Source organism: Aquarana catesbeiana, linkage group LG01, assembly GCF_042186555.1.
Source record: "Aquarana catesbeiana isolate 2022-GZ linkage group LG01, ASM4218655v1, whole genome shotgun sequence".
In the NCBI taxonomy this organism is placed as follows: domain Eukaryota; kingdom Metazoa; phylum Chordata; class Amphibia; order Anura; family Ranidae; genus Aquarana; species Aquarana catesbeiana.
Window position 1 is genome coordinate 832,738,675 of NC_133324.1, and position 26,923 is coordinate 832,765,597.

Sequence of the window (26,923 nt, forward strand, 5' to 3'; positions counted from 1 at the left end):
TTTAATTCAGGCCAATATGTATTTTGCTACATATATTTGGTAAAAAAAATCCCAATAAGCATATATTAGTTTGCACAAAAGTTATAGCGTCTACAAACTATGGGATATTTTTGTGGAATTTTTTTTCTTTTTTTTTTTTTGTACTAGTAATTGCAGTGATCAGTGACTTATAGCGGGACTTCGACATTGCGGTGGACAAATCTGACACCAAGTGACACTTTAGATGCTTTTTCTTGGGGACCAGTGACACCAATACAGTGATCAGTGCTAAATATGTACTGTAAATGTACTAATGACACTGGCAGGGAAGGGGTTAACATCAGGGGCAATCAAAGGGTTAAATGTGTCCCTAGGGAGGTCTTTCTAACTGAGGGGGTGGGGGCTGCTTGTACTGTAAGAAGACAGGGACCTGTGTTCCTGCTTAGCAGAAACACAAGATCTGTCTTCTCCTGTCTCAGAACCGCGATCGGCGGACATGGGGTCCAATCACAGTGGTAGCTGGTTGGTGGGGAGAAAACTCCTCCTACAAGCTTTAACAGCTTTTGGACCGCCCCACGTACATTTACTGCAGCAGAGCGGCCTCATACGTACCTGTGTGTGATTTCGCTAGGAAGAGTGAAATCACATACAGGTACATATGAGGCCGCCCTGCTGCAGTAAATGTATTGGGGCGGTCCAGAAGCGGTTAAAGCTTGTAGGAGAAGTTTTCTGACTGACCCATAAGACTGCAAGACCCCTGACACTCTGGACAGTGCTGATTGGCCCTGTGCTGATCACATGCATCCTCCCAAGAAAAAATAAAAAATCTTCTCTAGCAATACACAACAAACTGAGCTTGTGCAGCCTGAGGCTCTGTATTATCAGGAAATTATTAGGAGTCAGTGGAAGGAGAGGAGGATCAGAGAAGATGGGATCAAACAGGCTTTTTAACACAGAAGGATAACCCCTTAGGTTCCACAGTGAGTATAACAAGCATGCTTTACTGCATATACAGACTGATTTTAATGTTGGGTTTAGTAATACTTTAAAGTTTATCATATATGTGGATTGATTTGAGTACAGAGAGGCTGTATTAGCATACCTCCCAACCGTCCCTGATTCACAGGCACCGTCCCAGAATTTAAGCCATGTCACGGGTGTACCTGCGAATATGGGCTGAGTCCTGAAACACCCGCGGCGTGTTCAAGGCTTCTTGGTTCCCGCACGCCGCGAGCTACACTTTGGATGGCAGCCAGCATCTCTCCCCAGCTGCCTCTTCCTCCTGTGTTTTCCTGTACACAGAGGAGGAGGCGAAGAGCAATACACCAATCTGCCAGAACGCGGCTGATCTGAGGTCTGTGATGATTTCTGTGTACATGAGACGTGCAGAAGGTGAGGGGGAAGGATGGAGCCGAGATGGGATCCGGGGAAAGGATGGATCTGGGATGGGATCAGGGGATGGATGGAGCCTTGGATGGGATCAGGTGGTAGATGGAGCTGGGTTGGGATCAGGGGGAAGGATCGGGAGATGAATGGAGCCTGGATGGGATTGGGAGATGGATAGAGTTGGGATGGCATTGGGGGATAGATGGGGATGGGATCAAGGGATGGATGGAGCCGGGTTCGGTTTGGGGAATGGTTGGGGCTGGGATTGGGCGAATGGATGGAGCTGGGATTGGGCGAATAGATGGAGCTGGGCTGGGATCGGTGAAATGGATGAAGCCGGGCTGGGATCGGGGAATGGGTTTTGTTTAACCACATCCCTTAAGCCCCTACCCACTGCTATGCGATTGGCCACGCCCATATTTTACCACAGCGTGCTACACAAACCGCAGTTCTTGTCCCTCCTCCGAGGTCCCTCATTCTGAAGTTCAAATGTTGGGAGGTATGTATTAGATTCTGAAAATTCTATAGTGTGAGGTTGTTAGAGACAGTGTGAGAGTAAGACCTTTTTTATACTTACAATTTGGGGGAGGACGTGGCTTCGGCCGGTATTTAGGTAAAACCCTGTAGTTCAACCACATTTTTGCCACCCTCCTGGTATTGGTATTTTATATGGGCTGGTAAATGTGTACCCATTTGGGAATACTTGTACTAGGCACAGGCTTCTCCATAAACCCATTTTACATCTTTAGAGGACATCCTCCGTTCATGTTCTTTCTTTAACAAATAGTTGGGTTCACACACAAACTTTTTAATGTTGCAACTTCTCACCTGTGTTTTGGTGGGTAACTTCAAGTATATATACAGTGTGTGTATGCATGTATATATCCAAAAGTATTGTGACGCCTGCCTTTACACACACATGAACTTTAATGGCGTCTTAGTCTGCAGGGTTCAATACTGAGTTGGCCCTTGTTTTGTGCACTGGTGAGCAGTCATGTTGGAACAGGAAGGGGCCATCCGCAAACTGTTCCCACAAAGTTGGGAGCACAAAATTGTCCAAAATGTCTTGGTATGCTGACTCCTTAAAGAGGGAGTCCCGCGAAAATTTTTTTTTTAAAAGTCAGCAGCTACAAATACGGCAGCTGCTGACTTTTTTAAAATAAGGACACTCACCTGTCCCAGGGTCCAGCGATGTTGGCACCCGAGACCGAGTCGGTCCTCGGGTGCTGCCGCCGCCATTCTCTGTAAGGGAATCAGGAAGTGAAGTGACTTCACTTCCCGGTTCCCTACTGCGCATGCGCGAGTCGCGCTGCGCTTCCTAACTGGTCCCCGCTGTCTCTGGGACCCGTGTGTGTCCCAGCAGACAGCACAGTGGGGACGGAAAGAGGCCCAGACTCCCCTGGGAGTCTAAGCCGGAAGTGGGTGCAAATACCTGTCTTAGACAGGTATCTGCCCCCCCCCGAAAGGTGGCAAATGTGACACCAGAGAGGGGGAGGGTTCCGAAAAGCGGAGGTTCAATTTTTGTGTGAACCTACGCTATGAGTTCCTTTCGCTGGCCCAAGCCCTGAAAAACAACCCCACACCATAATCCCCCCTCCATCAAATGATATTTGGACCAGTGCACAAAGCAAGGTCCATAAAGACATGGATGAGCGACTTTGGGGTGGAGGAACTTGACTGGCCTGCACAGAGTCCTGACCTCAACCCGATAGAATGACTTAGAGCGGAGACTGCAAGCTTGGCCTTCTCGTCCAACATCGGTGCCTGACCTCACACACTTTTGTGCTTCTGGAAGAATGGTCAAACATTCCCAGGGACTTGCTTGCTACTTTAACATGCGATTTTCAAGCCTCTGTGTTGTTGGTTTTGGCCAGTGTCTTATCGGCTTATCTGCTCTGACAGGGGGAAAAACCACTGAAATTGCATCAGAAGTGCATCAAATCACATGTGGATGCATTTTTGGTGCATTTTCATTGAATTTTATGGGGCCAAAATCGTGGGGACCTTTTTTTCCAAAATTGGTGCGATGCTGTGCTGCATGTTATTTCCATTGTCTTGGTTCTGTACAACTCAAGTCGCATATGAAATCGCAGTAGTATGAACCTAGGTTTTATGCTACAACCTTGGCAAAAATTTCAACTGCGGTTTACAACGGTTTTACTGCTTACGTTTTTTTTTTTGATGTCCAAAAAATGGATTGAGGGCGATTGAATGGTGTTGGTACAAGTGTTTGGAGGCATTTGCTTGCATACAGTTTCAAAGTCCCTTCTTGGGGAGGAAGCGAGAGCTGCAGATGGGGTAGTTTGCGGCAATGCAAGGTCATGAGGTGGGTGGGGGGAGGACAGCAGACATTCATGGAATCTTGTTAGGGAATGATTGAGAGAACAGGGGCTCCTGAGATCAGAGGATGATATTGGGCCTTGGTGGAGCACTCTGCTATTAGGGAAAAGCAAGAGCGCTACATAGAAAATGAAGAAAGGGGGCAGGGGCTTTAAGAATAGAGTTTTAGGGGGCTGTGAATGAGCACTTTTTTTTTTTTTTGTGATTAGTGTATGCCATTTTAAGCAGTTTTCTATTTTTGTTTATTTACTGTGGAAAAAAAACGCATTTACTGGTACTTTCCTTCCATTGACTTGACTGCGGCAAAGAATGTGATGCAGCTCAGCAATATGGTGGAAGCAGGACCCATTGCAAACTTTGGTTTTCACTAATTAACAAAGTGAGTAGACTGGTTTCTGGAAAGTTTTAGTAGTTCTCTGATATATTGTTGCATGGAGTTTAGGGCTGAAACAACTAATCGAAATAATCTATTATGAAAACAGAGTTGTCAACTGTTTTCATAATTGATTAGTTGGCTATTTGTTACATACCGTATATACTCGAGTATAAGCCGAGTTTTTCAGCACTTTTTTCTTTGTTTTGAAAATGCCCTCCTCGGTTTATACTCGAGTCAAGCACTTTTCTGCAGCAGAGAATGACACTTTCCGAACCGACTCTGGGGCCCCGTATCTCTGGGCCACTTGGTGCTAGGAACCCCAGCTTTGGATATGATGTAGTGCTAAGTAGAGCTAGCACTACATCATATCCAAAGCTGGGCTTCCTTGCACCAAATGACCCTGAGATACAGTGCCCCAGAGTTGGTCAACTGTGTCCATCTGCAGCAATGTCATTTCAGGACCAAAGACCCCAAATTTTGTCTGCAGTTAGGGGGCATCTAGGAACCCTTAACTACTGAGTTTGAAGTTCGGGGGACCTATGGCTGCAAACGGGCACAGTGAGGCTGCAAATGGGCATTGTTGATCCTCTTTTCCACTTACAGTAGCCGCACATTTCTCACCCTAGGCTTATACTCGAGTCAATAAGTTTTCCCAGTTTTTTGTGGTAAAATTAGGTGCCTCGGCTTATATTCGGGTTGGCTTATACTCGAGTATATACGCTATCAGAAAATACAATGCAGCACACATGCTGCTCTGTACACTGTCCATTTTCACATTTTCTATTGTAAGCAATTTTCATTTTTTTTTTTTTATTCAGCTGTCAACAGGGAAGCCCTATGACAGCTAAATAGGATGCAGTGGCCGACTTTCCAGGCCTGCTCCTTAACCAGCTATTTACACTGTGCTCTAATTGGGCAAAGCCTTGCACCTGACCAGCGGTCAGGTGCAGTATTTTGGCCAATCAGGGCCCTAGAATGCACTGTACAGCATGCAGTGCATTGTGGGCGCTCAACAAACAAACATCCCGCCGAGCTCCCTGCAAATTTGGGTGTTACAGAGTAGGGACACTTCAGGCAGTGTTCTCTGGGAAGGTATGCACAGATGGAGTCCTTGTTGGTAAAGGCAGGCTGCTAGTGATTGCTCCATGCAGTGGGAGTCTGCCAGACAGCATATTACTAGGGGCTGAGGAACAATCGGCTCTGCACTGTGAGCTGTCCAGTTGCTGAATTTCTCTTTTCTGCTTATTAGGATTCTTGTCATTTCAGCACTCTTCACAGCAGGTTACCCATTCAAATTCTTTAAATTGTGGTACATTAGTTTTTTTAGGCATTTGCAATCTGTAGCAATGTTTTGATGCTGGTAAACATGCAGACATTTCACTAAGCATACTAATGAGACGGCCTTTTAAATAGATGGCCACTTTATTAGGTACACCTGTTCAATTGCTTGGTAACAAAAATTGCTAATCAGCCAATCGTGTGGCAGCAACTCAAACGGGCTGGTCTGAGTATTTCAAAAAACTGTTGATCTACTGGGCTTTTATGCACAACAATTTCTAGGGTTTACAGAAAGTGGTCCGAAAAAGAGAAAATATCCAGTGCACAGCAGTTGTGTGGAGGAAAATGCCTTATCAGATGAAAATGGGCTGTCTGGTTCGCGATGATAGGCAACAGTAACTCAAATAACCACTCGTTACAACCAAGGTGTGCAGAATACCCTCTCTGAACGCACAGCACATCAAACCTTGAAGCAGATGGGCTACAGGAGCAGAAGACCACACCGGGTGCCACTCCTGTCATCTAAGAACAGGAAAATGAGGCTACAATTCACACAAGCTCACCAAAATTGGACAATAGAAGATTGGAAAAACTTTGCCTGGTCTGATGAGTCTCGATTTCAGCTGCAACATTCAGATGGTAGAGTCAGAATTTGGAATAACAACATGAAAGCATGGATCCATCCTGCCTTGTATCAACGGTTCAGGCTGGTGGTGTAATGGTGTGGGGGATATTTTCTTGGCACACTTTGGGCCCCTTAGTACAAATTGAGCATTGTTTAAATGCCACGGCCCACCTGAGTATTGTTGCTGACCATCTCCATCCCTTTATGACTACAGTGAACCCATCTTCTGATGACTCCTTCCAGCGGAATAATACACCATGTCACAAAGCTCAAATCATCTCACCACTGGTTTCTTGAAGATGACAATGAGGTCACTGTACTCCAATGGCTTCCACAATCACCAGATCTCAATCCAATAGAGCACCTTTGGGATTTGATGGAACAGGAAAGTTGCATCAATACAGCAATGCAAATTCCAAAACAAAAAAGTGGCTTCTAATTTAAGCGTAGCTGAAAATTACACTCAAATGACCTGAATCTGGGTTACATATAATACACTGATAATGTGTAACCTCACTAGGTGGACAGCCCTGCGGCCTTTACTTTTAGAAACGGGTTGACAGTGACAGTTCCCATATCTATCCTCAGATTCACTTCCTTAAACTAAGTGACATTTTGTTAAAGCAGAACTTTACTCTCCTCATTAACAACATTACCTATTTTTAATCCATATGCTGCTAGCATTAGTAAATACAGGGAGGTAGATTATATTTAAAAGTTTTTTTCATTCTTTTTTTTTTTTCATTTTTTTTTTACTTTCTGGCTTCTTATCTAGGGCAAAATGTCATACATCTCTGGAGTCTTCCTGAGCATTTTCTTTCTTTTATCTGGAGGAGGGAAGGGGGCTTTCTCAGCTAAGCACACCCTCCTGTCTGCATACCTGAGTGAAGGGCAGATGGATTCCAGGGCATAAATGCTACATGAATCATCTGCCCTTACTCAAGATGGCCATGGCTAGAAATCCTAGGGGGGGGGGGGGGTGCTTTTTTTTTTTTTTCTCAACTAAATCAAGCATGGAGACGTGAGTTTTGTGTTGAATAATAAGAATTAAATAAAAAGGTGGGGTTTTTTTTGGTGCTTAGATCCAGCTAAGTTGTTCTTTAAAAAAGTAAGTAAACCATGGTATTTGTAACAATATCTAACATCACTCACCACTGCCCTTATGCAATGCACACCAGTGCATTTGTGTCTTAGCACACACGCTGGTGGTGTGAACAAGCCCTTATGCCCTGTACACATGACCGGTTTTCCCGTCGGAATAAACTCTGAAGGTTTTTCCCACGGAATTCCGCTCAAGCTGTCTTGCATACACACTAGGGTTGTCCCGATACCGATACTAGTATTGGTATCGGCACCGATACCGAGCATTTGCCCGAGTACTTGTACTCGGGCAAATGCTCCCGATGCTTCCCCCGATACCTTGACTGTCAGCGGTGATTGGCGCGTGGGGGAGTTACAAGCTTCTCCCCCCGCGGCTTTCAGCTGCTTTAGTGACATACAGCGGTGATCGGTGCTTGTAACTCCCCCACACACGATCACCGCTGACTGTCACCTCATCCCCCTTAGTCCCCCTCCGTTCCTCTGTCCCCCTCCGCTGTCCTGCTCCGTTGCTCTATCCCCCTCCGTTCCTCTGTCCCGCTCCGCTGTCCTGCTCCGTTGCTCTGTCCCCCTCCGTTCCTCTGTGCCGCTCCGCTGTCCTGCTCCGTTGCTTTGTCCCCCTCCATTCCTCTGACCCCCTCCGCTGTCCTCCTTCTTTGCTCTGTCCCCCTCCGCTGTCCCCATCCGTTCCAGCTTTCCGGTGTCCCCCTCTCTCTTCCTCTGTCCCCTCCATTCTGCTATCTCTCTGCTGTGTGAATGGACAGAGTCAGCTGACTCTGTCTATTCACATAACTGAAACATTGTAATCTCCTGTGATTACAATGTGTCAGTTTATGAATGGAGAGGAGCCGCTGTCTTCTCTCCATTCATTCTGAGTGCAGCTGACGCTGCAGAGAAAGGGACTGGGGAATCTCTATCCTCTGTCTCTTTCTCTGTCTCAAGGGGGAGATATCAGAGGTCTGTTAGGACCCCTGATATCTCACCAAAGCCCCCCAACAGGGCTGATTAAAAAAAAAACACACACATAGTGCAATAAAGAATAAAAAAATTAAATTGTAAAAAATAATAAATGTAAATGAAAAAAAAAAACACACACACACACCGTTCACCCCCCCCCCCCCTAAAAAAAAACAAAAAACACTGTCACGTGACATTAAAAAAAAAGTATCGGTAATCGGTATCGGCGAGTACTTGAAAAAAAGTATCGGTACTTGTACTCGGTCCTAAAAAAGTGGTATCGGGACAACCCTAATACACATGGTCACACCAAATTCCGACCGTCCAGAACGCAGTGATGTACAACACGTACGTCGGGACTAGAAAACGCAAGTTCAATAGCCAATAGCTTCCGTCTCGTACTTGCTTCGGAGCATGCATCGTTTTTGGTACGTTGGAACAGCATACAGACTGTTTTCCCGATAGGAATTGGTTCCGTCGGAAAAATTTAGAACATGTTCTCTTTCTAGGTCCGACAGAGTTTTCGACGTAAAAAGTCTAATGGTGCATACACACGATCGGAATATATGATGAAAAGCTCCCGTTGGACTCTTTCTGTCGGACATTCCGCTCGTGTGTACACGACAAAAGTATAACTAAAGGCTAAACTTTTTTTTTAGTTTTTGATAGAGTGCAGAGGGATTAGAATACTTTGTTTTTTAGTGCTGTCTGTCCCTGTTAAGGAGATTCTACCTCTCTATTTGTCCTGTTTACCACTGTCATTGAAAGTTAAAAGAAAATTCTAAATTTTGAGTTGTCACCAAAGTAATAGAGGTGAAATTTTCCAATGGGGCCACTAGTTCTGGTGACCGCAGGGGCCCCAATTAACTCCCTTAAAGGAGTTGTAAAGTCAGAAGGTTTTTAATCTTAATGCATTCTGTGCAATAAAGCGGAGTTCCACCCAGAAATTGAACTTCCGCTGATTGGATTCCCCCCCCGCTGTCTTCTGGGAGACACACAGGTCCCAGAAGACAGCAGGGACCATTCAGATTGCGCATGCACAGTAGGAAACGGGAAGTGAAGCCTTGCAGCTTCACAGCCTGTTTACCTTAGTAAGGATGTTGGCGCCTGCACCCAGAGCTGAGGGACGGGTCGGCTTCGAGTGAGGACATCGTGGGCTCCCTGGACAGGTAAGTGTCCATATATTAAGTCAGCAGCTGCAGTATTTGTAGCTGCTGACTTTTATTTTATTTTTTTTTTTTCCTAGACGGAAATCCACTTTAAGATAAAAAGCCTTCTGTGTGCAGCAGCCCCCTTAATACTTACCGGAGGTTCCTCTAGCGATGTTATAGGAATGTTTTCGCCATCTGGGACTCCCCCCCTCATTGGCTGAGACAGCAGTGTGACGCCATTGGCTCCTGCTGCTGTCAATCAAAGTCAGTCAGTTAAGGGCCGCAGCTCCATGTCTGACTGGACACACAGAGCTGTGACTCGGCTCGGGTGCCCCCATAGCAAGCTGCTTGCTGTGGGGGCACCCAACAGGAGGGAGGGGCCAGGAGAGCCGAATAGGAACTCATGAAGAGGAGGATCCAGGCTGCTCTGTGAAAATCCAGTTCACAGAGGAGGTAAGTATAACATGTTTTTTGTTATTAAAAAAAAAAAACAAGACTTTACAATCACTTTAATTTGCAGGGATTTCCTCTCACTTCCTGTTTAGCAATGGGGCAGGAAGTGAAGGTAAATCTCCACAATGGTACACAGATGGCGAGGGGAAAAAAAATCTGACAGGGGTTATAACACTCCCTTACTTTATCCAAAATGAAAAAAAAAAGTGTTGCCTATTCTACTTTAATCCCTTTTGCAAATATGAAAGAAAATGTGATGGAGGACATTTCATTTCAATGTATAAACCTGGACAGACGATTGCACAGAAATGCTTTCTATACAGTTGTGTAGAAGTGGGTCGTCTTCTCTGTCAAAGGAAAGAAAAACTGACGCACTTTAAAATGCATGCTGTTTTCAAATCACTTTTCCTGCTGTTACTCAGTAGTGCAAGTCGCAGACTCGTGTACCATTTTCATTGTTTGGGGGGAAGACAATTTGTGTGTTTGGGTGTGAAGAACCATTAAATGAGCTAAACAAAATCGCAGTATGTGGTGTGATTTCTGGACTCTGACAGAGCTCCAGCTCTTTGAATTATGATGTAGTTATCTGACAAGAATAGGAGCCGAGTCTCCAGCATGTCTGCTCTGGGCTCCATGTGACTTCCATTCAGTCTGGTACACAGTTAATGAGCATCGGAAATGGTTTTGTGTACTGTGCTGAACTGAGAAGTGACCATAGAGCAATATCTGGACTGCAGGCCTGTGTGCCATGTTCCTTGTGCTTCGTTTTACGATCATTAAAATGATGTGTTGATCTAAGCGAGGGCCCGTGTAGGTTTTGTCTTCAATTACTTTTTGTATCGTTATGATGTGTGTCTCTATTCCATAATGACTAAATACTGGGGAATTGGCTGGCGCTGTACAATAAGTAAGAGATAATCATGTTAAAGGCAGTCATTGGCCAAGAAAGTCCTTGGACAGGGAACACTTCTCTAATTAAAGTACCTCATTCCTGATGATTATATCTGTTATTTGCCGGGCACAAACAGAGTCACAAGCTTCCATCTCTCTATAGGTTTTTTGCTACAGTTGATGATTTAAAGCAGAATGGATTTGATTTAAATAAAGTCTATTTAAATAATAATTTAAATTGCTAGTAAAAAGGCTTGATTTAAATCATAATTTTTAAAGAGCAACTGTCATCTCTGTCCCAGAGTGGCTCCTCCTCTGACCTGCCAACGGTCCCATTCACTTTAATGGGGCGGCTGGTTATGCGGTAGTGACACAACGTGGAGGCAGCAGGTGATTGGATGCCTGCTAACTGGCGCTGCCATGATGGATCTAAAATGACAGGTGCTCTTTAAATGTAAGGACTCATTCTTGCTGGTAGTTAGAATCTTTAATATTTGCAAACAAAATTAAGTGTTTCCTATTTAGAAAAATAAGCTGTCAGGTTAGTAAAACAGCAATATCAGAACCGATTCAATCATACAGTTTGTAGTGTACATAGATTTGCAAAACAATGGGATAAAGGTATATTCCTGAACTTTGTTTTATCTCATGGTTACTGTGAAAGTCTGTGAATGCATCAATAGAGTGCATGTTATCTCAACTTGCAGAGCTTGGATTCATTAAATGCGTTTACCAAAAAATGTAAAATATTGCAGAATATACTGCCTCATGCTACATAACTAAGCTCCATTTCATGCTGCATAAAGTAAATTATTATTCTATCCTAAATAGAAAACTATCTTTAAATACATTTTTACTCCAAAAGCATTTTATTAAAATAAATTTGATAAAAATCAAAAAAATCCAATTTTAAATAAAATCTGATTTAAATTAAACAAAATCTGATTTAAATAAAAAAACCTTTTTTTATCATCGATTTTTATCCACCCTGATTTAAAGCAGAACTAAACCCTGCCCTCCCATCATGTACAGTGTGAGCGGAGAGGGGAGAGATCGGGTGCAGCAGCGCCGTGGGCTGTATCTGTAGTGCCCAACACGCTGCTCTGTGACGATTCGGGGACTCATCCATGCATCCATGCTCAGCCATCCCATTTATAATCAGCAATACTCAGCCATCCATCCATACTTAGCAATACTCATCCATCCATACTCAGCCATACCCAGCCATCCATCCAAACTCCGTAATATTTATCCATCCATCCATACTCGGCAATACTCATCCATCCATCCATGCTCAGCCATCCATCCATACTCAGCAATACTCATCCATCCATCCATCCATGCTCAGCCATCCATCCATACTCAGCAATACTCATCCATCCATCCATGCTCAGCCATCCATCCACTCTGCCATACTCAGCCATCCATCCATGCTCAGCCATCCCATCCACCCCCAGCCGTACTCAGCCATCCCCATCCATGGCTCATCCATCCCCATCCATGGCTCATCCATCCCCATCCATGGCTCATCCATCCCCATCCATGGCTCATCCATCCCCATCCATGGCTCATCCATCCCCATCCATGGCTCATCCATCCCCATCCATGGCTCATCCATCCCCATCCATGGCTCATCCATCCCCATTCATGCTCATCCATCCCCATTCATGCCACATCAGTTCTCATCCATGCCACTACAGTGCCTCACAAAAGTGTAATAGGTAGTCAAATTAGATTTGAAATGTATGCCCCTAGAACACCTGATGGTGCTCCCTGCATGTTGGACTTCTCTATGTGGCCACGCTGTGGAAAAGTCTCACATGTGGTATCGTTATACTCGGGAGGAGTAGGAAAATCTATTTTGGGGTGTAATTTTTGGTATGTACATTGCTATGTGTTTAGAAATATTGTATAAATTGACAACTTTGTGTAAAAAAGAGTTTTCATTTTCTTTCCACATTTTCCACAAACTTTTTTGAAAAAAATGTTCAAAAGACTCATTATGCCTCATAGATAATATGTTGGGGTGTTTTCTTTCCAAAATGGGGTAATTTTTGGGATGTTTCCATTGTCCTGGTGCTCCAGGGCCTTCAAAAGTGCAAGAGGTAGTCAAGAAATTAGATGTGTAATTTATGCTCCAAGAACGCCTGATGGCGCTCCCTACATGTTGGGCCTCCATATGTGGCCAGGCTGTTTAAAAGTCTCACACATGTGGTATTGCCATACTCAGGAGGAGTAGTAGAATGTATTTTGGGGTGTAATTTGTGCTATGCATATGCTGTATGTGAGAAATAAACTGCTAATACAACAGTTTTGTGAAAAAAAAAAAAAAATCTTGATTTTTGCAAAGAATTGTGGGAAAAAAATACAACTTCAAAAAACTCACCATGCCTCTTACTAAATACCCTGGAATGTCTACTTTCCAAAAATGGTTCATTTGGGGGGTATTTGTACTTTCCTGGCTTGTTAGAGTCTTAAGAATTTTCAGTCCATTTTATAGTGCAAAAAAAATTAAAAAAAAAAAAGCCGTGATTAAATACCACCAAAAGAAAGCTCTATTTGTGTGAAAAAAAATTTCATATAGGTACAGTGTTGCATGACTGAATAATTTGTCATTTGAAATGTAAGCGCACAGAAAGCTGAAAATTGGTCTGGTTAGGAAGGGGGTTTAAGTGCCCAGTGGGTAAGTGGTTGCTATGAGACTTCATAAAATAGTTGTAACAATGCATCGCACTGCCCTTGCCCAACGTCCTTCAGCATGCAGGAATTTTAGAATGTGGGCTGGTGTGATGTCTATATTTTTGTTTGAAATCACTCCACAACACTTTGATCTTCTCTTCAAATGCGGTCAGATTTGTGACAGATTTGTATTAGTGTATTTTTATTTTGTGTATGTGTGTATTTTTCTTGAATTTACTCATTAAACCTGTTTTTGTTTCTTTTCAGCAAATTCCAGATGTATCGCCAACTGGTCGCTACACAACCCTGGTTCCACTGCTCTTCATTTTAGCCGTAGCTGCAGTAAAGGAAATCATAGAGGATGTTGTAAGTATGCTATTGACAGTTAAATATCCCTCATTTCCTTGATAATTTTTGCTTTTATGGATTAATTTCCATGCCTTTCCCACAGTAAACATTTTAGGTTTTAAAGAGGACCTTTGCTGTGGAAGCTGTGCTCAAAAATAGAAATCAGAGTACAAAGGACCAGTATTGCCCTCAGGCTCCCTGCAGCTTATCTTTTTTCCCATTGCTGATTTTTACCATGCTTTCTTTTGCATGGTCTCCATGGGGTGACAGCCATCTTGGTAGAGAGGTAGGGCTTCTTCTGCCACCCTGATGACTGGTGGAGGAATATTCAAGAAGCATCAGAAAAGTTGCATGATGGGCAGGACAGTTTAAATTAAGGCATAAGCAGGAAGAGCCTCGCACTATAGGTCATCATGTACAGCTTTCTTTCCAGCAAGGGGAACAGTCAGCAGCACTGTAGTGAGATAAGCAGCCACAGGTAGCAGTGCCTTAGCTTGGTATTTTGTTTTCACAAAGGGGTCAAATGCTGCCTGTAAATAGCTGAGTGAAAGTAAGCATTTCTCTTGATTTTAAGAATTTCTTTGCGATCATGTCAGATGTGCTTGAGTGATAATTGGCCCCTCGGGTAACCTGGGTGTCATTCAAGAGGCTGTGCCCAAAGAAAGGCAAAAGAAGTGCAAAGGACTAGTCCCCAGTATTGCCTATGATCTCTCTGCAGCTGATCTTTCCCCAATACTGACTTAGGCCTCTTGCACATGGGAGTAAAAAATGCGTAAAGATCAGTAATCGAAAAGTACAGCGCCGTAAAACAAAAATCGAAAATTTTACATTTGAGTGCTGTAATTAATCGCATGTGTGTGTTTATGCGTGTATATTGCAATGCTGGCAATGAAGGAAAATTTTACTCATGTATACGCTTACTCCCATTTACTTGTCTTTACGCACAATTAGACCATAGGACATCTGCAACTTATTAATTTAGGATTTAGGAGCCCATTTACATGAGATGCGATTTCAGGTGGGCACTGAACCCACTTCTGTGTTCACGTTATGTTTAGGGCAGCCCATTAATTTCCAAATGGCTGCCTTATGCGCGAGAAATGTTCCTGACCATTTTTTAAAAATTGCGTGCACAAAATGCATGATACTATGTTACCACAATTGAAAAGGAGAAGCACTAGATTGCCACATCCGTAAATTTAGGGAGAAAAAAAGGGGGCGGGGGTGCTACTGAGAGCATTTCCAAAAGGTCGGACTTTATAGGCCAGGAAACAATAGAGAGATGACACAAAATATATTCATCACATTACAAAGTATAAACATAATATTAAGGGAGGTTAAAAACATCGTATCCATGCATATGTTACAGTTTGTACATTGAGCCCTTGTGCGTCTACGCGTTTCGCCGTTAGGCTTCTTCAGGACACGACCAAGGTTCAAAGGCATAACAAGTAAGAGACAAAAGAACGACTCTCACTCTCTGAAATGAGATACATTGCCATTAAAATCACAGCTATTGCACAAACATAGAGAGACATGTTATATTAAAAAGCATATGTTGAGCCAAGTAGGGGAGACTCACAGGAGACAAAATAGCATTGAAAGGTACTTTAGATTGGAAAATGCTTAGAAGACCTATAATGGGAAGTGCAGCAATATGTAGAGCTCGAGTAGGCAGGAAAAATTGTTTCCAAAACTATGAAAAAGCAAATATAATATAGTGGGTATTCGCATAAATATCAGTAAGAGAAACCAAAGAAAAACAGATAAACTGTATAAAATCACCATAGAATACCTACTAGTGAATGAGTTTCAGGTGTTTGAACAGGGACAGGTGAAACCTTAAATCCAAAAATGTAGGGAGCCAGCGAAGCAATAATATACAAGGTCCAATATACATGTTACCACAGTAATGAGTGCATTGGCAAGATGGCATGCGGGTGCCAGTTATTAATGGCACCGACACATGTCTGATAAAGGGCGGCACATTTGTGTGTTGAGGGAAAGCATGTTCCCGCAGTACATAAAGGCTGGCAACTCGGCTTGTTCTGGAATAAAAGTACTTTATTCGCTAGGTGGGTACAGAATATATTCTGATGTGTTTTGGCTAAGAAGCCTTCATCAAAGCAAGTGTGAACATAGCCTTACTGTTTTACAAGTATGCATACAAGTATGCATTGCTCAAAGTTCTATATTTTTTTTTTCTTCTAAATTCCAGCACCCCTTTGTACCAATATAGCATTAATGTACTACTTTTGCAAAAATAAAGCTTTCCATTTATTCTACACACACACACTTGCCTCACTGTCCTCATGGCTGTTTGAAAACAATCTTCCATTACTTCTGCCTTACTTCCTGGACAGACTTCAGGTCATGACACAGGAAGGAGTTGACCAGCTTAGGGTAGATGATGCAGGGTGTGTGCTAAGGAGATCAGCTGGTCAACTCTGTCTAGGAAGTAAGGCAGAAGTAATGGAGCAATGTTTTCAAACAGCCATGAGGACAGTGAGGTATGCGTGAGTAGAATTAGGGGAAAGCTTTTTTATTTTTGCAAAATAAGTGTTTTAATAAATTATTGGTACATAGAGCAAGTGAAATTTAGAGGAAAAAAAAAAGTGAACTTAGCCTTTTAGGATGGCAAAATGCTGATATAATTTCCTGTTTAAACAGGAAGTGGAAGGGAGTGTTCGTTATCTGATGCCAGCTGAATATTGATTGAGAGACAGTGTGGGGCATCTCATTCTTTCTACTCTGGATAAAAATGATTGGTAATTAGCATTAACTAACCTTTTCTTCCCCCAATGTTTATTATGTAATTATGTAATGGATGTAGCTATTATCAGGTGTGAATCGGACACAGTTTTAGTATTGCAGCTTGTCGAGGAAATCTTGCCATTATCGCGTTGTGTATGGTTGAAAGACTGAAGTTAACTTTCCGACAGTGTGTTCAGTCAGCTGTAGCACATGTTTGCACTGATATAAACGGTAAATGGCCACATTTTTACTAATTTGCAGAGCAAGTGTTTTTGTGTGTACAGTGCATCCGGAAATTATTCACAGCGCTTCACTTTTTTAAACATTTTGTTATGTTACAGCCTTATTCCATAATGGATTAAATTCATTATTTTCCTTAAAATTCTACAAACGTTACCTATAATGACAATGTGGACAAAAGTTTGTTTAAAATCTTTGCAAATTTCTTAAAAATAAAAAACAATAAAAATCACATGTACTTAAGTATTCACAGCCTTTGCCATGACACTCAAAACTGAGCTCAGGTACATACTGTTTCCACTGATCATCCTTGATATGTTTCTACAACTTGATTGGAGTCCACTTGTGATAAATTCAGTTGATTGGACAAGATTTGGAAAGGCACACACCTGTCTATATAAGGTCGCAGTGCTTGTCAGAGCACAAACCAAGCCATGAAGTCCAAGGAATTGTCTGTAGACCTCCAAGACAGGATTGTATTGAGGCACAGATTTGGGGAAGGGTACAGAAAAATTTCTGCAGCAATGAAGGTAATGGAAAAATTGGAACCACCAGGACTCATACTAGAGCAGGCCGCTTAGCCAAACTGAGCGATCGGGGGAGAAGGGCCTTGGTCAAGGAGATGACCAAGAACCCAATGGTCACTCTGACAGAGCTCCAGCATTTCTCTGGAGAGAGGAGAACCTTCCAGAATAACAACCATCTCTCCAGCACTCTACCAATCAGGCATGTATGGTAGAGTGGCCAGACGAAAACCACTCCTCAGTAAAAGGCACATGACAGCCCACCTGGAGTTTGCCAAAAGGCACCTGAAGGACTCTTAGACCATGAGAAACAAAATTCTCTGGTCTAATGAAACAAAGATTGAACTCTTTGGCCTGAATGGCAAGCGTCATGTCTGGGGGAAACCGGGCACCGCTCATCACCTGGACAATACCATCCATTCAGTAAAGCATGGTGGTGGCAGCATCATGCTGTGGGGATGTTTTTTTTAGCAGCAGGAACTGGGAGACTAGTCAGAATCAAGGGAAAGATGAATGCAGCAATGTACAGAGACATCCTTGATGAAAACTTGCTCCAGAGCACTCTGGACCTCAGACTGGGGCTACGATTCATCTTCCAACAGGACAGCAACTCTAAGCACACAGCCAAGATAACAAAGGAGTGGCTACGTAACAACTCTGTGAATGTCCTTGAGTGGCCCAGCCAGAGCCCAGGCTTGAACCTGATTTAAACCTCTCTGGACAGATCTGGAAATGGCTGTGCACCGACGCTCCCCATCCAACCTGATGGAGCTTGAGAGGTCCTGCAAAGAAGAATGGGAGAAACTGCCCAAAAATAGGTGTGCCAAACTTGTAGCATCACACACAAAAAGACTTGAGGCTGTAATTGGTGCCAAAGGTGCTTCAGCAAAGTATTGAGCAAAGGCTGTAAATACTTATGTACATTGGATTTTTTTTTTATAAATTTGCAAAAATTTCAAACAAACTTTCACGTTGTCATTATGGGGTATTGTTTGTAGAATTTTGAGGAAAATTCATTTAATCAATTTTAAAATAAGGCTCTAACATAAAATGTGGAAAAAGTGAAGCGCTGTGAATACTTTCCGGATGCACTGAATATGCTTATATGTACACGGATCAGCACTGCAGTCTGTTGCCTGCGGCACTGATCAAGCAAGGAAATACCAACAGGGCCATTGAACAGAAGTTGATTAGTAGAGGTTGCTGGAGTTACTTGTGCTGTGGCTGATTGACCTCCCATCTGATGAGGCCAGCATAGGTCCAGTGCCACTCGATTGAGCCAGGGGCATGACACCAGTGTTCTCTTTCACTGTTGGTAAGGGTGACATTATGTGTGACCACCACTGTAAGAGGGTCATTCTTCACACTGAGCACCAATGGTAAGGGTCATTCTTCTCGCTGTCCCTGATGAATTTATTTTAGGAGACGGTTCCCAGAGACCTAAAAGTTATTTCAAAGGTTCCTATGATGTAAAAAGTTTGAGAGGCGCTGGTTTAATGTACATCCTCTAATTTGTCAGCAAAGCGTTCATGATACCAGAATGGTCTATGCTTCTTCACTTGGAGATATGAAAACTGACTATAAATCAGATGGAGCTGTGTTCATAAAATCAGCCTCGCGGACTATATTGAGCGTTCCCATAAACTGTGAAGGAATCTGTCGGAGTAGGAGAGAGATGCTGCTTGTATACGGCTTTGCTCTGTAGCTGGCCCTTCACAGCCGCCAGATTGTGCTCACAAGTAACTAGATCCTCATAGAAAACGATGACATCATTGTGCTGCAGCTCTGCTTCTGATTCAGTGCCAGCCTGCAGTGTATCTCTAATACAACCATTGTTTAGTGTATATCTATGTTCTCATACAGTGCCTCTGAATTTCAGACCACTCAGGCAATGCTGGAGGCCTTCTGTAAACAATAGATTACATTGGGGTTAACAGGTGCCTCTGCAGTTATCGCACATAATTGGCCACAAAACAAAAGTCTTTTTTATAGACACATTTCTGTAGCTTTTGCTGGAGTGTGAGGTTAACTTTGTACTGTGACAGTACCTTGTACCATATTACATTTTATTTTCCTAAAATGTAATCAGATTTTATAAAGCAAAATCTACATCTAAAAATATTATAACACTAGTTCATTAAAATAGCATTGGAAGCAAAGCACAAGAGAGAAGATTAGATGTTAAGGGCAATCTGTACAAGGTACCTAAGGACTTATTTAAGTGCAGTAATGCGCATGTTGCCTGAATTTGTGTGATGCAACGCCATTTACTTTGAATGGCACCCCAACTCATCTTGCCCATGGATGTGCATCGCAGTGTAATGCACTGCCAGAAATGCTGCACATGCCTTTTTTGGTGCATTCTGATGAGTTAAGTAGCCTATTCAAATCAATATAATGCCATATAGTGATTGTAAATGAAACATGTCCTACTTATCTGCTCTAGGCAATGGTTTTGCCAAGATCAGCCTGATCCTTCTCTTTATGGATTTCCTGCTGGCTCTCCTGGCTCCTCCCTCTCTCCGAGTGTTCCTTTAGCAAGCAGGGCTTGGCCCTGCTCCCTCCTCACTGGCTATGATTGACAGCAGCGGCAGCCAATGAGGGAGAGCCTCTGCTCTAATGCACATCATTGGATTGGGGTTGTGATCCAGTGGTCTGCCAACCTCCAATTCGCCAAAATCTCCAACCACCTCACTTCCGGTGACTCTCCAGCAGCAATAATTGGAGATTTCGACGAGTTGCCTGTTTTCACAGAACAGAGGCAGCGTATACAGTACGGCAATGTTTCTCCACGCCAGTCCTCACGTACCCCCAACAGGTCTTGTTTTCAGGATTTCCCTCAGATGAAACGGCTGTGGTCATTACTAAGGCAGTAAAACTGAACAAAACGCCTGTGTAAAATAAAGGCTGAAAACATGACCTGTTGGGGGTACTTGAGGACTGGAGTTGGCTGGTTTGACAGAACCCTGAGTAAGGAGGAAAAAAATTGTCGCCGTCTTGGAGAGAGCCGTGTTGTTGGTTAGTACTGGGCGGACTAAACAATGTCCACTCATTATATGGTGTACCTTAGTGTACAAGCTGCCGCTGTTCTGTCAAAATGGCCAACTTGTCCATATCTCCAGTTATTGGTGCAGAGTCACTGGAAGTGACGTGGTTGGAGATTTTGGCGAGTTGGAGTTTTCGGCAAAACACCGGTAAGTATATTGGAGTGGGGAAGCTGCATCTAAAGTTTTTTACCTTTATTGCAGAGAATGCATTAAGGGAAGAAATCTGCTTTTAGAACCACGTTGGTGCAATGCATGCTAACATGCAGCATAATGTAAATGGGCCCTCAGATGAAACCCATCACTTTGCCAAATTGTGTGTACTTTTTGTTATCTTAAAGTGTTACTAAACCCAGGACCCCACATTCGCTATATCTGGTCTCCCACAGTACACTGAACATGGCAATGCGTTTTAGTAAATGTAAACTACTAGATACCTTTTCTCATTAGCAGTATATAGCAGTCTTGTGACTTCTATCAGTTCCTGGTTAAATCTTGTAGTAGGCGTTTTCATACTGCACTGAGCTGTCCTATCAGGATCCCTGACCCTCTGTCTGGACAGTGCTTATTGACCATGTGCGGATCACATGCACCCTCCCAAGAAAAAAAAAAAACTCTAGCAATACACACCAAACTGAGCATGTGTAGCCGGAATCCTGTAATGGGCCTTACACTCTGGGGCGCTTTTCAGGCGCTACGGCACTAAAATTAGCCCCTGCAAAGCGCCCTTAAAGAGCCCCTCCTGAGGGCTTTCATACTGGAGCGGTGGGCTGGCAGGACGCTAAAAAGAGTCCTGCTAGCAGCATCTTTGGAGCGGTTTGTATACCACTCCTCCGCTGCTCCTGCCCATTGAAATCAACGGGCAGCATGGCTTTACCGCCGGCAAAGTGCTGTCGCAGCAGCGCTTTGCAGGTGGTTTTAGCCCTTTCTCAGCCGCTAGCGGGCAGTAAAAGCTCCCCGCTAGTGGCCGAGTAGAGCCGCGAAATTGACGGTAAAGCGCCGCTAAAAATAGCTTTACCGCCAATGCGCCCACCACCCCATCGTGAAAGGGGCCTTACTGTCTTATCCGGACTTGTTTCGGAGTCAGTGGAAGCAGGGGAGGATCAGAGAAGACAGGATCAAACAGCCTTTTTACACTATGCAGTGGATTAACCCCTTAGGTTCCACAGTGAGTATAACAAGCATGATTTACTGCATATACAGACTGATTTTACTGTTGTGGGTTTAATAACACTTTAACATTTGTAACTGAATTTAACTCTTTCACTCTGGCTCAAAAATTTTTTTTTTTTTTAAATTACACACAGTCTACTAGGGCAGGGATTGATATGGTTCCCTTTACCCTATAAGGCGTTTTATATTATGTAAACACTATCAGTGTAAATAAAAAACACAAAAATGTGCAAAATGCATTGAACCATAACGGGCAATAGAATATCTTTTGTTAAAATCCTATAAACCCTAACAATGAACGTCTCTTATTTTTTATTTTTTTTTTATTTTTGGTCTGTTAAATTTGAAATATTAAGGCTACTTTCACATTGGGGCATTGGGGGCTATTTTTAGCGGCAGTTTTTACGGAGGTTTTTCGGCCGCCAACGGTATGCTTTTAACCCTTGCTTGTGGCCGAAAAAGGGTTAAGACCGCCCGCAAAGCGCCGCTGCAGCAGCTGTTAAAATCTAAAGTTAAAGTGGTTGTAAAGGCTGAAGGTTTTTAACCTTCATACATTCTATGAGTGCCAGCGGGGGACCTGAGAAGAGGAGGATCGGGGCTGCTCTGCAAAACCGCTACACAGAGCGGGTACGTATAACATGTGTTTTTTTTTTTTTTTTTTTTTACAAATTTGTACCTTTTTAATATTTAAAACTGTAAAATATTGAAAGCATTTCATAAGATCTGTTTGATAAGTGTGAAAAAAAATATTGATTGCGTGTAAAATTCAGTGCTGTTCTTTGCTCATCTCCAGTGTTCTCTTAAAAACTTCCCAGTTCATTTAATGGACTATAGAACATTTCCTCCCATATATAGTGGACATGAGAAGAGTGAGAGTGGTTAAGTTGTTTAACGAAAGACAACTGGGCAGGGCTGACACCATTTCTTGTCATTTTTGTCCAGAAAAGGGCATGTTATGTAGTTATGAGCAGAGTGCTTATCTGTGAGGTCAACAGTTGCTTTCTGTACTTTGCAGGGTTTTAAGGGAATAAAATATGAGGCGTTGTGCATGTATTACATATGTATGAGATGTACTGCATATGTTTTGTTTGAATTTTACCCAGACATGCGCTTTAGCAGTAGCCTAACCACTATCTGATGAAAGCTAAAATCTGATAGTTTTCCCCCCAAAAAACATAAAGGGTTTAATAACTTACCAGGAAACATTTGCTCACGTGCTGTACGAGGCACAATAAGTCTCGTTAAACAATACCGTCATTTGCTTCAAATAATTATATCTAATTATTAGGTTGGTCCTCAGGTTTTCAATTTTCATGGGTGACAGGTACTCTTTAATGTTCATCTTTCTGCTCAGGCCAGCTCAGTCAAGGGCTTTGTTTATCAAGATAAAAGAAGAAAGAACTATTCTTTCTGCTCCTAGCAACCAAACTATTGCTTCCTTTTATGTTTCCAGTTCAGTGCAGGAGAATGAAAGGAAGATTTGGGCAGATGCTCTTTCAACCCTTTAATTAAAAAGCACTTTTCAATACACAAAATCTGTCATATTACTTCATACTTACAGCTCCAATGTAATTAGGGGGTCCCTCAGGTAACCGCATAGCTGGGCTAGGGCTTACCTGCAGTTGTAGCCAGACACATGCTTTGGGCTCACCTGAATAAATATACCCAGGTAGCCAGACACGTGCCTTAGGCTCGCCTGAATAAATATACCCAGGTAGGCAGACACATGCTTTGGACTTGCCTGGATAAATATACCCAGGTAGGCAGACACATGCTTTGGACTTACCTGGATAAATATACCCAGGTAGGCAGACACATGCTTTGGACTCGCCTGGATAAATATACCCAGGTAGGCAGACACATGCTTTGGACTTACCTGGATAAATATACCCAGGTAGGCAGACACATGCTTTGGACTCGCCTGGATAAATATACCCAGGTAGGCAGACACATGCTTTGGACTCGCCTGGATAAATATACCCAGGTAGGCAGACACATGCTTTGGACTTGCCTGGATAAATATACCCAGGTAGGCAGACACATGCTTTGGACTTGCCTGGATAAATATACCCAGGTAGGCAGACACATGCTTTGGACTCGCCTGAATAAATATACCCAGGTAGGCAGACACATGCCTGGGACTCGCCAGAATAGATGTACCCAAATCGTTGCACAACTGGCTGCACCTGAGACTGGCCAGGACAGATGTAGCCAAATAACTCCATACACACTCAGTCCAAGGGTTGTGATTAGAAGAGCTACAGTTACATTCCTGGCATGCTGGGAATACCAACTGTCACATTTACTTGTACTCCCAACCAAACTATCAAGCCATCAGATGACTGGTGTCATAACTGATCATATGTACAGCACCGTGGCAGTTGCAGATCAAAAAGAGGCTAAGATGGCGGCTTCCTTGGCTGAAAAGGATGGGAGCGTTTACTTCCACTTTAACTTGCTTGTTTGGATCCCCAAAAAAATTCTCTCGTTCGTAGCCAATCCAGCACTGTCTGTTGTAAACTGCTGTTCTGCCACTGCATGTTGGGTCCCACACCACCATCTTTGTTTACATCATCGGAAACCTACTGTGTCTCCTGGATTCTTGCAGTTGGCACTGCCATGATATTTCACAGCTCATGCGCAATGTATGGTAAATGGCCCTGAAACCTCTTAGGATGCATGATGTGAGTATCCCAGTAGGCTGCAGGCAACATATCCACATCATTCTCGCCTAGATGAAAAACCAAGAAGTGCAGACTGATGAGGGGAAAAAAATGTACCTGCAAAACATAAAGATATCTATGACTAATAAAAATAGTGAAAGGTTTGGGGGATAAAACACATCGAGAGCGACTTCTGGAACTTAATATGTACAGTCTGGACGAAAGAAGGGGAAAGGAGACTGATTGAAACCTTTAAATACATCAAGGGGGTGAATATAGTTCAGGTACAGTTTTTTCCAATATGAAACCAAAATCAAGAACACAGGGACATGACCTCAAACTGGAGAAAAGTTCAAAACTAAGGATGAGCTCAGGCATGTTCGCAAAGCACACGTGCGGAGCCCGCCAGGAAGTCGGCACATTGTCCCGATGTGCGACTGCAGAGATCGGGAAATGTCTCCCTACCTGTGATTAGCGCTGTGCAGTGCCGACTTCCTGGCGGGCTCCGCACGTGCGCTTTGCGAACACGCCTGGGCTCATCCTTATTCAAAACTAATCTTAGAAAGTATTATTTTACTGAATGAGTAGTTGACGATTAAAATAAACTTCCATCAGAGGTAGTGAGCCAGTCAACAGTAAATGGCTTCAAACATGCTTGGGACAAACCTAGATCTAAACTTAGACAAAAAAGCTAACCTAAAATATAAAAAGGACTGCTCTGCCTTTTTCTACTGTCACGTTTCTATGTTTTTAAGATGGGCGGTTAATACTATAGAAAGTAAAAGGAGGATGTGAAGGTTTGCTTTACGCCACACTTTTTCAGTATAAAAGCTGCCACAAGACATCATGGTTGCCTCAATTTTTACTGTAAGCCTGAAACCAGAATTTTCTTGATATAAAAAATAAATGTTTTTCCTGAGGGTATCAACAGCTGTTCTTCATTAGCCTGGGGTTTTGCTTTAATGGAGATCAATATTTGTTATTCGTAAAAGTGTGATATGAGCGTTGTCGGTATCTGTGGTTTGGTGCTGGAAGGAAGCCTCAAACAATACTCATTCATTTTCTGCTGCTGGCTGTGATGCTTTGTCAGGGTTGGTCATAGACGGCTTTCTGTTTGATTCAGTGCTTCTCACATAATCAATACATAATGAGAGCGGCTCTTTTTCCCACTGCCAGGCTTAACAGCCTATGTGTGCCTGTGCGTGTAATAGTTTATTTAGCAGATGACTTTCCTATTGCTGTATAGATTTCTCTGCTCTCTTCTTTTGATCTCTAGACACGGTTCGAGAGCTGACTCTGTATAGATTATTCCGAGAGCAATACTCATTTATAATATGCGCATCGGAATATGTCTCCGAATTGTGATGTAGAAATAATAGCCATTCATTATGTATTCATATAACTATTTTTAAAGCTGTTGTATATCCGCACAATTTTTTTTTTTTTAACCACTTCAATACAGGGCATTTTTATCACCTTTCTGCCCAGGCCAATTTTCAGTTTTCAGCCCTGTCGCACTTTGAATGACAATTGCGCGGTCATGCAACACTGTACCCAAATGAATTTTTTTATCATTTTTTCCCTACAAATAGAGCTTTCTTTTGGTGGTATTTAATCATCTCTGGGTTTTTTATTTTTTGTGCTATAAACAAAAGAAGAGTGACAAGTTTGAGAAAAACACAATATTTTTTACTATAATAAATTATCCCTATTTAAAAAAAAAAAAACAAATTGTTTACTCAGTTTAGGCCAATATGTATTCTACATATTTTTGGTAAAAAAAATCGCAATAAGCGTATATTGGTTTGCGTAAAAGTTATAGTGTCTACAAAATAGGGGATAGTTTTATGGCATTTTTATTATTTAAAAAATTTTTTTTTTACTAGTAATGGCGTCGATCTGCGATTTTTATCGTGACACTGAAATTGCGGCGGACATATCGGACACTTTTGACACCATTTTGGGACCATTCACATTTGTACAGCGATCAGTGCTATAAAAATGCACTGATTACTGTATAAATGTCACTGGCAGGGAAGGGATTAACACTAGGGGGAGATCAAGGGGTTAAGTGTGTCCTAAGGAGTGATTCTAACTGTTGGGGGTGGGGACTCACTAGGGGAGGAGACCGATCGGGGTTCCTCTGTACTGGGAACACACCATCGGTCTTCTCTCACCTGACAGGACGTGGATCTGTGTGTTTACCACTCTGCTCTGTTATCAGGTAATCGCGGGTGCGCATTGGCTCCCGAGTGATGTGATGTGGCGGGCGCGCCCCCCAAGAAGGCCAGGGAGCACAGGACATCATATGATGCCTGTCCAGGATGGGAGATCCTTCCTGCGGACGTCATATGAATACGGGCGGGATGTGAAGTGGTTAAACAAAAAAAAGCCTGTAAGGCATAATGAGCTAGTATGCAGCGCATACAGGGACTGCACATCCAAGTGGATTTACCTTTAGTAAACAAACCCCTATGTGGTCTTACCTATAATAGTATTGTGTGTCCTCTGGGAGGTTTTGTGTTTTAAATTATATTTTATTGGGGGGTATGGGTTGTGAGTCCGTGTAATGAATCTTTAAGTCCACAGTTTCTTGGAGTCTATTTCATTTCCTTTTGTCAGGCTGAGTTGGGTTTGTGATAGACAAGGCGCTGATGAGCTGCTGCATGGCCTGAATTGGTCCTTATTGATCAGTAGGGCTTTATGGTGGTATAAGTTAGGAACGCTGTTTTGTGAGTGGTCCCAGTATGATAGCGCCGCCTTCTGTACTGCGAGCAGAGAAATCTGCCCAGCTCAGACTGGCAAGCGCTGTTGGAAGTACTCCGATGAACTTGGAGGATGTGCTTGCAGAATTCCAGATGGATTGGTCTGGGTAGTGACAGGACCCCAAATTTCACTGTCATAAAGGATTGGGGTGATGATGCGATCAAATATTGTAAGCCAGACTCTCACCAGTGTTTTAGG

The 26,923-nt window shown here is 43.0% G+C and overlaps 1 protein-coding gene across 7 annotated transcripts in view; it reads left to right on the forward strand.

The window, feature by feature from the left end:
- Positions 1–26,923, forward strand: part of ATP8A1 (ATPase phospholipid transporting 8A1) — a 339,326-nt gene that overhangs the window by 98,951 nt on the left and 213,452 nt on the right. For all 7 annotated transcript variants that reach the window (XM_073608500.1, XM_073608506.1, XM_073608505.1 and 4 more), the window contains exon 5: positions 13,481–13,579. In XM_073608500.1, the coding sequence (XP_073464601.1) occupies positions 13,481–13,579 (99 nt within the window). The remainder of the gene's footprint in view (positions 1–13,480; positions 13,580–26,923) is intronic.